Raw genomic sequence first — 12,133 nt, forward strand, 5'->3', positions numbered from 1 at the left:
ATTGCTGCACTGCGTTCATGTCGCCGCCACGGATGCCTTTGTGCTTCTTCGTCGCTATCACTGTCTTGGTCGCGAGACCGCTTCAACGAAGTGCCCATGATACCCCCGGCTCGTCCAAAGCTGCGTTGACGCAACGCGTTCTGCGCTTGCGCTCAAAGAGAAAACCGGCCTGGCTGTTGAGGCCGCACACACGGGTTCTGCTTGTTGCTCGCATGTAGACAATTAAGTTATGCCACCCAGTTCCCAGGGACCCTAATAACTTAGTGCTTAAAACTCCTGAATGCCATCCAGCCAATGGGTTATTTGAGTTATTCGGAACCCAACTCAAAATAGTCCAATTTTGGGTCGTAATAATTTATGCTTGGATGGCATTCAGACGAAAAAAACCATTAAATTTTTAATGGCTTTTTTCGTCTGAATGCCATCCCAGCCAATCTAGATCTCTCGAAATATTTCTTTCCATTCCCATTTAAGATGTGAAGAGCGTGTTTTTCTGTATAAAAAAGTTTTTTTTTTTACAATTATTGCAGTACATAACGATAACGACAATTTTCGTCCAAAAAATAAAAAAAAATCACGCTGAAAAACATCCAAATCTTTAAAAATTTTATGTTTTTTTATATTACCGTCTTATAGCCTTTTACTTATTATAATATTCTTTATAAAACTAAAAGAAAGACAGACACCTGGACACTGAGATATATAGATTGATCTAGAGTTGATATTGCTACTTCTAATGAAAGAAAGATGGACATAAAAGTTGGACGCAAGCCGGACAAATACCGGACACTAACGATGAGCTCGACATCTAAGTAACAGGGTTTTTTTTTTTTTTGCTATGTTTCGATACATCTAAGTGTATCGAAACATAGCAAAAAAAACCTGTTTCGATAATGAGTACAAAATAATTAACACATGGACACATTTACATAAGGCGCTTATGTGTAAATCTTGCGGGATTGTAGTACTCAGACATCATAAAAAATGAGTTCATCTACTGGTATTTGGCTTGCAATTGCGCGAGGGAAGCTATTTCTACCATACAAACTTTGGCCGGAGAAAGATTTTTGATGATGCAATTAAATTCTTCCAGGGTAATACGTGATTGATCTATTATTCTTGGCTTTGGTTTAGCGATTGAGTAGTAATCACTGCTGATGTGAATTGGTTCAGGATCCTGTGTGTCAATATACTCGACATCCATTGCGTGGCTCTGTGTATATCATAAAGAGACATAGTTAGATTTGTATCTCAACTTCGCAGAAGCCGGGATTTGCCATAATGAGCTGCCCATATTTTAATGGATGATCCCGGCAGAGCACCTGATCCACTCTCAACACAAACACATCGAGGTCTGGATCATACAAAATGAAACGGAATCAAACACCTTCTCCATGTCCAAATACTTTCACAAAGTATTCGTTATAATTCTCGTATTCGTCGATGATCTTATAATCTAAGTTCGTAAGATCCATGTCTATATAAAAGCATTATCAAAATTCGCCAGGTTGATCTTTGAAAAGCTTGTAGAAATCATTGAGTTTTCCGTGCTGAAGATAGTAAAGCCACAGGACGCTATACTGTCCGCAACGTCGGAACCGCGGATTCTGATATCTCACGGTAAGAATAATCTTATGGGATCACCCGTGGTTTTGGCAAGCCAAGAGGATCGAAGTGAGCTTTGTCTTTGTTTGAGACTGCCAACCAATGCGTCCCACCGATCTGAGGTGTTCCCATGTTCAGAATGCAGCAGGCTTTGTCTCTATTCAGATACTATTTGAAGTCAATCTGATCTACTTTGACTCCAAGAAAGTTAGCAAGTTTTATTAGCTGGTCGTCCGGCATTCTAGACAATTTAATAATTCTTTTTTCGCTCATGATACCCCTATTCTTTCGGATCATATAATATAATCATTATCAAACCGCATAAACTATGTCTTCCGCTTCTGATATTTCCGCGTTCGAACATTCCGTCGGACCAGCTCCGGCTGAGACGCTCTTTCGCGATAAGAAATGGACCTACATCCAAGATTCCACTACGAACACCGGTCAGTATGCCGGCCAAATCCAATTCAATCTCTCAACGATCTCTTCGCAAGCAGCATTTGTAAATTGGGAAGAAGTCGTTATCGAGCTTCCAATTAAGCTTCAAATTCTAAATGGCGGTACCGGTTTGGTCCCTTCGACTGCCGCATGCACTGTGGACCAACTGGTGCCTACGGCCGGTGCATGGCAATTTATTGATAGTGTTCAGGTTGGTATTGACGGGACCACTGTGCAAACGAATCAAGTTCATGAGAATGTGAATACAACTTTCATAGCTCTGACTGAAACGGATTATAACTCATTTGTCAAACATGGTCCGACCAGCAATTTCGTTCTTGATGACTATACTACTCCAACGATTCAAGGAAGCACAGATAATCTTGCTACTGGATAGTCTATGACAGCAACAAATAGGGTCTGTGAGTTTGGTTTGCAAACACTTTCTCGAATGGAGGTGCTGCGCAGCGATCTCTATTTACCACCCTCGATCAACATAGTGGCAAACTTGCATTTGATGTAATGGGAGGTAGCGCAAATCTTCAAGCCGTATTTCTATGCGGCTCCGGCTGGTGCCGTTTCTGCTGGTTCGCCATTTTACGTCGCATAGTATCTTGCTTGCATCAAGTTGTGGGATATCTCTGACTATTTCAAGAAATACCCAATGCAAAAGAATAGGCGCGGTTTCATTTACCTAAATTACAACAGTTCATCTACTACTTTTGATTATAACTGGTAGTGCCGGTGTCGTTGCGCCTGCTACTATTGCTAGTTTGAGCAACAATATGAATTTTGGTAACACCTGCCCAGTGCTTTGGAATTTAATCAGTGACATCACAACTACTGCCTTGGCCGGTGGTCTTGCACTCCCGGTATCTGCGGTCACACTTACAATTACAGCCAACGTTAATGGCACTCCAACTGCTGGCACTGGTATCACACCATCGCAATCGTTCTCACGTCTTCTTGTTCCAACATACTCTCCCAACCCAAGCGACGACCATGCGTTGTCTCAAAAGAAAAACATTCCGTTACTTTGAACAAATCTAAAACGAGAGCCGTTGAGGCAGCTCCATTGCCGGGCGTTATACCTGAAACATATGATAATCCACTCAAACCTAGCCCAGATCCACCAATTGTAAGCGAACCGCAATCGAGTTTACCAGCAACGCTCAATGCTGACAACGCTCCAACACCACCAAGCCGCAAATATTTTTGATCGCCTATAGCTATAGTAAGATATCCACTAGATGCGTTAAAGTAAGAGCTATTGAACAGAGGAGAATTAATAATTGGAAGGAGAGACATTTTTGATCACTATACAATGCAAATTTTCTACGAATCAATACCGAAGTCAAAGCTGAAGAAGTTCCTCATAATAAGCACTTCGAGCTGCCATGTGTGTAGCAACGCCGAGAGAGACAGGGAAGTCAAACACCGTGCTGTATATAATAGCCCTTCTAAGTAAATGTTTCACAAAGATTGTCATATGCACAAAGACCAACGAAACGGTTTATGATCATCTCAAGGACACTATCGATAATGTTCAAGTCATTGAAGAAGGGGTGGTTTCAGCAATGAGTGAATATGATAGCGAAACGAGCAAGTTGATCATATTCGATGACCTCGTGTTAGAACCAAAGAAGACTCAAGCACAAATTGGACAATACTTTATTCGAGGACGTAAGCTGGGATGGTGAATGGTTTACATTTCGCAGAGCTACTTTGGTATTCCAAAGACTATTCGAATCAACTCTCAGTACGTGATACTTGGGAAGAATCTAACGCAGAGAGACCTTGGTATCATCTGTCGCGACTTCCCCACTGACATCACAATTAAAACATTTATCGATCTCTACAAACGAACAACGTCCGAAAAAATGAGCACGATGATGATGGATATCACTGATAGAAAGATATACAAGAACGCGATTGAATCCGTTTGCGATCTGTAAAAAAAAAAGAAGTTAGTTAATAAGTTTAGTGCTTATTCACTGCTATTCTTTTTTTTTGGCCGAATCAGCAGACAAATACACAAATTATTATAAATAAGACCAAACAGGATCATATTTTTGTAATATACTCTAGTTGTCTTTCCTCCCGTACACTGGAGTTTTGTCTCGAATCAGTGCTGAAACATCTAAGGTCCGATGGCTATCGGTCGACCAACGTAGTCTCCCGCGCCAGCGTGAGCCCAGTCGGCTACACGTCCTATTTTATTATCAATCGTTCGTTCGTTCAATTCCGTCTACGTCCAACTACTACATCGATGCTCCTCTGCTTTGTCCAAATAGCGAGTATAGGCAGTGTTCACTTAGTCACTCGGACCTCTACGCCTCGGGCGCCCGTCCTAATCATCGCAACCGTCAGCAAGATCGGAAGCTCGGCTGCCGTCCTACGACTCACTCAAACTCCGCTTCCTTACACCTCAGTCGTCGCCGTCCGTACCAGTTCAGGATCTTCTAGCAGCACCGTCACACTAACAGAGACCAGTCGCTCAGCGTACCTCCGTTCGTCAACAGAGCTACGTCGTTCAGCTCGTTCGTTCGTTCAGCAGCAGAAGACTACTCGTCCTCCGTTTCAGTATCAGAAGCTGGGTTGCAACGCTCGGCGTCGTCGTCCAGTACGTTCAGTTTGTTCAGGTGCACAGTCACAGAGTCGCCTGCGTTCCGTCCGACCAAAAGAGAAGTGAGATCCTCTCCACTTGTGCTCCGCTCGTCCAAATGAGAAGTGAAGCCAGCCAAGGCTTCTTCGATCGTCCCAATTACTCCGTTGAGCACCTGCCGCAGCTCGGTGTGTGTGTGACGCACGTCGTTCCTCCCATTGCGCGCATGTTTTCACTCAGTGCGATCTTCTTAGCGCGGCTCCTCGTTATCGGGCCGACTGCTCGCTGTAGATCTCGTTCTCGTTCATTCTCGTCCGCATACTCAGCGTCGGATTTCAGCTCGTGCAAAACGTCTGCAGGCATGTTACATTTTGATCTAGAAACGACAAAATCAATTCTGAATTTGTTCCCTACATTGGTGTATAAGCTAAGCCCTGTCCCTGTGACGTTGTGATTAATCCACCATATTCAACTCCAGCAGAAGTAAATGTGTGTAATACTTGACTGTTGTTCGCGATCGGATTTTAAAGATTTGAACAAGTGACAACAACAGCGGCTGTTGGGTCAATCATCGGAACCAAATTACTATTGATCGAATAGACGCTAGTTGTTTGAGCGGCGGGGTATGTAGCTGGTGTAAATCCAATAAAAGCTCCAAACGCAGCATTATCAATTTGGATCTGAGGAGTGTAGGCAGTGGCTGGTATTGTGGGAATCCACTAGCAGCAGTGAAGCCCGTGAGATTCTTGACTGGTTGAAACGTGAATTACAAGGCATAGCTTGATGGGTTTTCAGCGCAAGATATGAAATAGTAATAGGCACCCGTTGGATTATTGATCAAATAGAGATTGTTCTGAATGCAAAAATACTGAAGGTAGTTGTTGATATCGGCTGCCGAATATGTGCCATCTGAGAGCGTAATTGTGTCTGTAGTTGTCGTCGAAGCCGTTGGCCATATGATCTTAAAGCTGTTGTTTTGACGCTAAGCTGTAACTGCTCTCCACGAATAGGAAATGGATATGGATCCGAGGGCAATTTCATACTGGCTGAAATCGATAGGCTGTGAGTATGGATATCGGAACTGATGGGTAACTACCTGATTATTGAGATTTAACAAAATCGGAAATGACATTTTATTCACTGTCTATATACAACAAACTCAAATAAATATGCATCGACGAAAGAGAATTAGACGGCAATTTATGCCTCAGGCAATGGAAATAGATGGGTCAGCTGAGGTAGATCACTTGAAAGCTATAGCACCGTCAAAACGTGATCACGGATCAACAAACATCGAAATGCTAGCTAATCAGCTCCAGAAGACCAGCGTCAGTCATATGGCAAAGGAGCACCAGAAAAAAAGAAACCAAAGTATTTTGATACTTCAAAACTGCTTACATTCAAACGTGAATCTAAGAGAGATTCATCATCATACGCTTGAATTGGGTATAGTATGATGCTGAAAATACATTCTTCTCGTGTCTGGTGTATAGATTTACAGTAGTGTCCGACAAATTATCATACTCACTTCCTAAATGAATATCATGAGTAATAATTTTTTAATTCATCTAAGCTGAGTGAATCGTATTTATTAACCTTCGACATTTTCGTCTCTCGCTCTGTACACTGTATAAGTAATCCAGATATTCAATTTAGATGTACAAGGAATTCCGTCGATTTAAGCTACGCCCAGGCTCTTAAGGTTATACACGGCAAACCTGTTCATTTGACTCATTCTCAATTGAATAAAGACCTTCATCATTATTTTCATCCTGAAAACTACCAGAAGCTTGTAAATCTGGAAAAGGAACGACTTTGCAGATGTCTCATGGAGAAGTTTTACGAACACATCAATCTGGTCTTAGCGGCGTGGAATGGAATCAAATCGGCGGCTAAGAAATCGGCAGCTTCCTCGAAGCCAACTGGAAACGGGTGCGGCTTACTTGCTATACAAAAAAGGATGAAAACAAACCATAGGCTAGGTGAGATGCATTCCAATACTTGGCGTTCTTTTTATTGCGATTACAAATGAAATGGGCAGTCTGTTTTCCTTGTGCTGTCAATTGGTAATGCCATGTGACTCTTTCATATTGTGAGAAGAGGTATGTCACGTCATCTGACTCAGTGGTCAGTCGTGAAAGAGCTTGCCAGTGACGTTTAGGCCATCGCGATCTTCTGCGTTGATCAATGCTGCGAGCTGGCCAACTTCAAATTGCATTTCTTGTCCGGTTCGAAAACGAACAGTCCACTAGAAGACGCCTCTGGGTCCTTCACAATCTATCCAGTCCTCAATCTGCCCCGGTACGTTGTGTCTGGTTATAGCACCACCCTCGCCTGTGCACTCCATTGGCATAGTGATATTCCATCCTATGGGCATTGACGGCTTTTTCACAAGATCTTTCTCCAGTTTCGACACTGCAAAGTAGCCCATGTCATCTTCCTGTAGTGCGTTGCGAACCTTGCGTTGTCCCCCACTCTTCTTTCGGGTAGGGAGATGGAGTACCGCTGTCTTTAAGTCATACTCTTCCATTAGCGACATAGCAGCAAGAACGTGGCTACATAGCCATCCAGACGTCCAAAATCCTTTGCAGTCACATTGATACCGCGAGCGAATGGCTCGAATCTGCGGTACATTATCAGCAATGTCAGAATTCACTTTAAAAAAAATAAAAGTACACAATTACCTGCTCTGTAGGGATAATTGGATTCAGATCCAAGCGGAATGCAGACGTGTAGACCGGTGGTAGCACTTGTACTTCGTGTAATGATAAGTAGTACAGCTGAAAGTCGGGAACTCTGGATCCCTTTCGTAATTTCCCTGACTTCGAGTCCAAATACCTAAGTAAAAAAAACACATTAATTAAAGTAGTACCGAGAAGTTACACTTAGCGCAGTCTTTACCGTTCAGCACGCGTGGCGTTGACTACCTGGCCTGTTGCATTGTTGTATCGCACAGCGTACTCGCAAGTATTGACGACGAATGATTGTATCTTCTGCTCATCGTCAGGGTCTATTTTCTTGAACACATTTTTTTCTGTTACGAAGATGCGTGCGTGTACAACCATTTCCCCAATTATTGGCCCCTCAGCAAAGTGACTGAAGCTCTTGATAGGTTTGTCGCAGTCGAGGTAAAGCACTGAAGGCAGTGTATCGTTGCAAACCACGGATGTAGCAGCGTGTTTGGAGGGTACGCAGACAGTTTTAAGGGATTGATGGTGAGATTCGATTGGATTTTGTGAAGGCAACACCCCAGGAGCTGCCACCGTGCAAAACCATGTCCCCCAGCGTTCGCCAAGGTACTGAGTAGTGAGCCACGATGCATATTCCTGTTCATGTTTAGTGATCCAGAATTTCGTACATTCTTCAGCCAATGCGAGAAACTGCTGAGGAGAACGAGCTAATTCGAGCTCATGGATATTCTTATCAACATGATTGCCATAGAACGTTGGATCTCGCAGCAACCCGGATTTTTCATACGCTTTACGAGATAGATGTGGGTAGCAGTTCAGAATGCCAATACCCGGCCAAATCGCTTTGTAGGCGTTTGCGATGTATGTAGCGTGGTCTTGACTTCCGTACTTCAATGTCAACGTGTAGTCAAAGTATTTTGCAGCGAAATCCACCGTGGTTGTGAACATGGTTTTGTAAGCGTACTCGTGTTCGGTTCGTACGAACATGTACACCCACGGTACGAAGGATCTTCTGTAGGTACGGTTGTTGTAGACACCACAAGCCGTCGCGAAACAGACCAGTGTCCATCGATCTACAAGATATTTGGAGAAGTTAAGTTAGAAAAATAAAATAAAACGCTACAAATAAGTAAAAAAAAAAAAGAGAAACACATACTGAAATCGATTCGATATGTGCCGTCGGTCAAACCGACAACTCCGTCGGTATTTTGTGCCTCCATCTAGTAGTACACATTGCGAAAGATGCGCCTTGACGTAAAAATGAAACCAAACGAAGTAGCTTCTTTTCCATCCTCGTCGGTGAAAGTGTGGTCGAACGTATTCAGAATAATTAGGTCATTCTGAAATTCCAAGTCTTTTTCGTCAAATGTACGTTTGTCGTTCTGAACATCAAAGCCTCCCATCCAACCGAAGAAAACGTCACGATCAGTGCACATCCGCGGACTTGCCCACTCCATCATGACAGTGAAATTCGAAATTTCCCAAGCATTTTTACTGCTTTTTTTCAGCGAAGCCTTGCGGTTTTTGAGCATTATCGCGTCAGGGATCTTCGCCTGCTTCACTTTCTCCTTCTTATACTTTTTCAACAAAAGCAGTCGAATGCGTTTGGGCCCCGCACCTCCTCTCAGCATACTATCGACTTCTGGCTTCAAGGACATGTCTATCCCAGAGCGCTTGCGATGGGTGACTTTGCTCTCATGCTCTCCGTGCTCCTCTACAACAAAAGCAGTTGAAGCAACCGCTCCTACAGCAGAGAAGTCTGTACGCTTGACAATTCTGATCCTTCGCTCACAGGAGGCATGCGAGATGCAGTGATACAAACTGACACGCCTCGGAGGATTCCCGTAAGCCCGAAGATACTCGTATTCAGATGAATCCACACAGTGAAGAGCTGTTATGGCGTCCTCTTCAGATGCATGAGTTGATATTTCCTCATAGATCGGTCTAGCTTTTCCCGACACGCTTGCTGTTGCCTCAACAGCGTCGTCGCTCATCAGGACAGAGGCACTCCGATAATAGTGGTGGGCCAATACAACTGTGATGTGTAAGGAGGGTCGTTTTTTGTGGTGTGTGGGGAGGGTCATTAATAAGCGTGGGTGGTTACATCGAGCAACTGCTAGTTGTTGTTTCGAATAATTATAGTAAGATACCACCGGCCGGTTTGCTAAGATTGAGCGTTCTCATCATCTGATTGTATCACATGGTATTAGTAGTGGAAGTCATCCGGAATTTCCTATGTATCGGTTTCCATCTTTTTTTGTAGCGGAAATAAGCTTAATCCACTGGAAACCAATCACTTCTGGATGGTATTGCAACTGCGGCTGGTCCTGAAGCAGGTCCATTGCGTGAGTGAGTCAAAAGCGTGAGCGGAGTAGGAATGACACCACCCGCCTTGACTTGCCGTCGAATTAAGGGTGGAAGCTTTCGACTTGGATGATCCTGATATATAATATAGATATATATAAAAGAGCAAACATGATTGGATTCGTATATAGAATCGTTTGTAGTCAAAGTGATATTTGCGTTTAAATTACTGGAGCAACGTATGAATGGGCATCGGTCTCAATTTAAGCGTTGGGATGAAGGTAAAACAAACGTTGCGATCGCTATCTATCCATATTTCCAGAAGTATGGTCCATATGAGCTTAAGATTACATTAATCAAGCAGTATGAAGTTGTCGATAGATCACAGTTATTTGCTTATGAAGCACTATGGATCAACAAATTCATGAAAACTTGCTCGAATAAGGGGCTTTCTATTTCACCACTAAAGAAGCACAAGCAAAGAGAGACTGTAAAAAGATACTGGGAAGCCAATAAAGAAGCACTTAATGGGAAATGCAAGCAATACAACGAGATTCGTAAAGATCGGCTTGTCGAGAAGGTTACGTGTGAGTGCGGCGGTCGATGCCAATATAGAGGCAGAACATATCACTTTAAATCGAAAAGCACATCGATTGGACTAAAGCTCAGCATGAAACTTAAGCTCCAATTCTTTTGACTTGATCTTGACCATTAATCTTACTAATATACAGACACACAAACATGCCCCTTAGTGAAGTTCAAAAGCGCTATTACGAGAAGAATCGAGAGAAGATATTAGCGTACTAGTATAAATCAAGATACTGACAGGAAAACAAGCATAGATGGGGTCGTGTAAAGGCCGAACAACCAGAATCAAACACCGAACAGTCGTCATCTTCAGCGTCTGATTGATAATTTTTTTTTTTGTAATATGATCGATTACTTTTCGTCATCGAATATGTCAGTTCGTCGAGTGTGTTTGATAATGATTTATCTGAGAGAATCAACGGATAGGTCGTATCCTCTTCGACGCACTCGATTGACTTGCTTCTTATAGTTAGGTCCAAGAATCTTAGTCAGGCTCTTTGAGAAATGATCCCGTGTATATGATGATGTGTCTCTTGATTCCTCGACCATCCACTTGGTGAATTCTGTGAGCATATCATCAATTGGTACGAATTCCAAAGTGCTGGGGGAATCCTTTAACTGAGCGTTACTGAAAATATTGCTGCTGGTTCCATTCGCTACACATTCAAAAAGCCATTGAATCAGTTTTTCAATAGCTGACTGTTGCATGTCAGGCTTTTCTTTAGTCATTAGTGCATCTTTCTGTGGGTGAAATCCTTCTAGGTCGATGCTTATGAGATAATGGTAGAGATGAATACCGCCATCGGCTTTGTTAAATCGGTTGCGGATCTGATCGAAATAGGATTTTTGCCCAATATGATCACACTTGTATAGCAAATAAACAAATCGACGCATTTGGTTCGACGCTTTCACACTGTACGAGTTATTAGACGCAATGATAATATTGTTGCAGTCTTTGATTCGGTAGGGGTCGATACCTTTTCTCTCCTTCTTTCCCATTACATGATTAAAGAGAATCTCGTATATCGTGTTCTTTCCGCATCCTTCTTCCCCCTCAAGACCAACACATGCCCCTGACTTTTCGTATGGTCTCTGAACGTACCAAGCAAATAACTTCATATTGTAGCTCAGGATATCTTCCCGACCACCACCCCAGATGTGCTTGATATGCTCTGTGAAGCAGTTGAACTTAGTTTCATCGACAACAAAGTTAGGATCGTAGGTATGAACGAATCCGTTGAATTATTGAAGACTTCGTTCGAGTTCCAATCGAATTTGTTCAATTGACTGTCACAAGCTCCTGTCTTGGCATTGTATGGCATAAAATCAACCTTACCGTATGTGATATCATCACGATACTGGTAGATTACATCACGTAATGGCAGACGCATGATGCTATCGGTATCAAGTTCTGTGTTATCAAACTTAATTTGCCCATCATCGTCAAGTTCAATCGCATTGTTGATGCCGAACATCATATCAAACAGTTTGATATCTTTGACAACCACGTAATCAATTTCTCCGAATGCATCCCGATTTTTAGTCAAGTAGTATCCGTTTCCGCCTTGTAAGATGTAAGCAATGTTGTTCTTGCTAAACTTGTATAGTCTCTCCATTGTGACGACTCCTTTCTTCAGATTGATAACATCGAGATACGTTTCTGTGTTCTTACAGCCGAAGATTGGCGGCAATTCTCCCTTTTCGTAGTAGATATGGAACTTCAGAAAACGAGGAACAGTAAGATCATCATCTTTCTTTTCCTTGATCTCCTTTGGTTCATATTCTGCTTTCCCCTTGTTATATTCAACTGGATTTGTCCCACCAGCAACAGATTTGATATGAGACTCAGTCAGCTTAGGAGGATACTTACACGGTTCCCAATCGTTAAACACTCTCAATGCGG

General features: G+C 42.7%; 4 protein-coding genes across 4 annotated transcripts; all 4 read right to left on the reverse strand.

Moving 5' to 3' along the window:
* Positions 1-4,353: 4,353 nt before the first annotated feature.
* PPTG_22214 (hypothetical protein) lies at positions 4,354-5,011 on the reverse strand (the record flags this gene model as incomplete). Its single annotated transcript, XM_008902385.1, has 3 exons — positions 4,354-4,393; positions 4,469-4,522; positions 4,854-5,011. 3 exons carry the CDS (start codon positions 5,009-5,011, stop codon positions 4,354-4,356), a joined length of 252 nt encoding a protein of 83 aa, XP_008900633.1.
* A 1,616-nt stretch (positions 5,012-6,627) lies between these two features.
* PPTG_07897 (hypothetical protein) lies at positions 6,628-8,558 on the reverse strand (the record flags this gene model as incomplete). Its single annotated transcript, XM_008902274.1, has 4 exons — positions 6,628-7,271; positions 7,333-7,486; positions 7,550-8,411; positions 8,495-8,558. 4 exons carry the CDS (start codon positions 8,556-8,558, stop codon positions 6,897-6,899), a joined length of 1,455 nt encoding a protein of 484 aa, XP_008900522.1. The 3' UTR covers positions 6,628-6,896.
* Positions 8,559-9,332, reverse strand: PPTG_07898 (hypothetical protein; the record flags this gene model as incomplete). The annotated part of the gene is made up of 1 exon (XM_008902275.1): positions 8,559-9,332. The coding sequence occupies one exon, from the start codon at positions 9,330-9,332 to the stop codon at positions 8,559-8,561; it is 774 nt and encodes a 257-aa protein (XP_008900523.1).
* A 1,523-nt stretch (positions 9,333-10,855) lies between these two features.
* On the reverse strand, positions 10,856-11,846 carry PPTG_22215 (hypothetical protein; the record flags this gene model as incomplete). The annotated part of the gene is made up of 3 exons (XM_008902386.1): positions 10,856-10,886; positions 11,333-11,402; positions 11,567-11,846. 3 exons carry the CDS (start codon positions 11,844-11,846, stop codon positions 10,856-10,858), a joined length of 381 nt encoding a protein of 126 aa, XP_008900634.1.
* Between the last annotated feature and the right edge of the window lie 287 nt (positions 11,847-12,133).

The sequence above is a fragment of the Phytophthora parasitica genome, assembly GCF_000247585.1.
Source record: "Phytophthora parasitica INRA-310 unplaced genomic scaffold supercont2.13, whole genome shotgun sequence".
Lineage (NCBI taxonomy): Eukaryota > Oomycota > Peronosporomycetes > Peronosporales > Peronosporaceae > Phytophthora > Phytophthora nicotianae.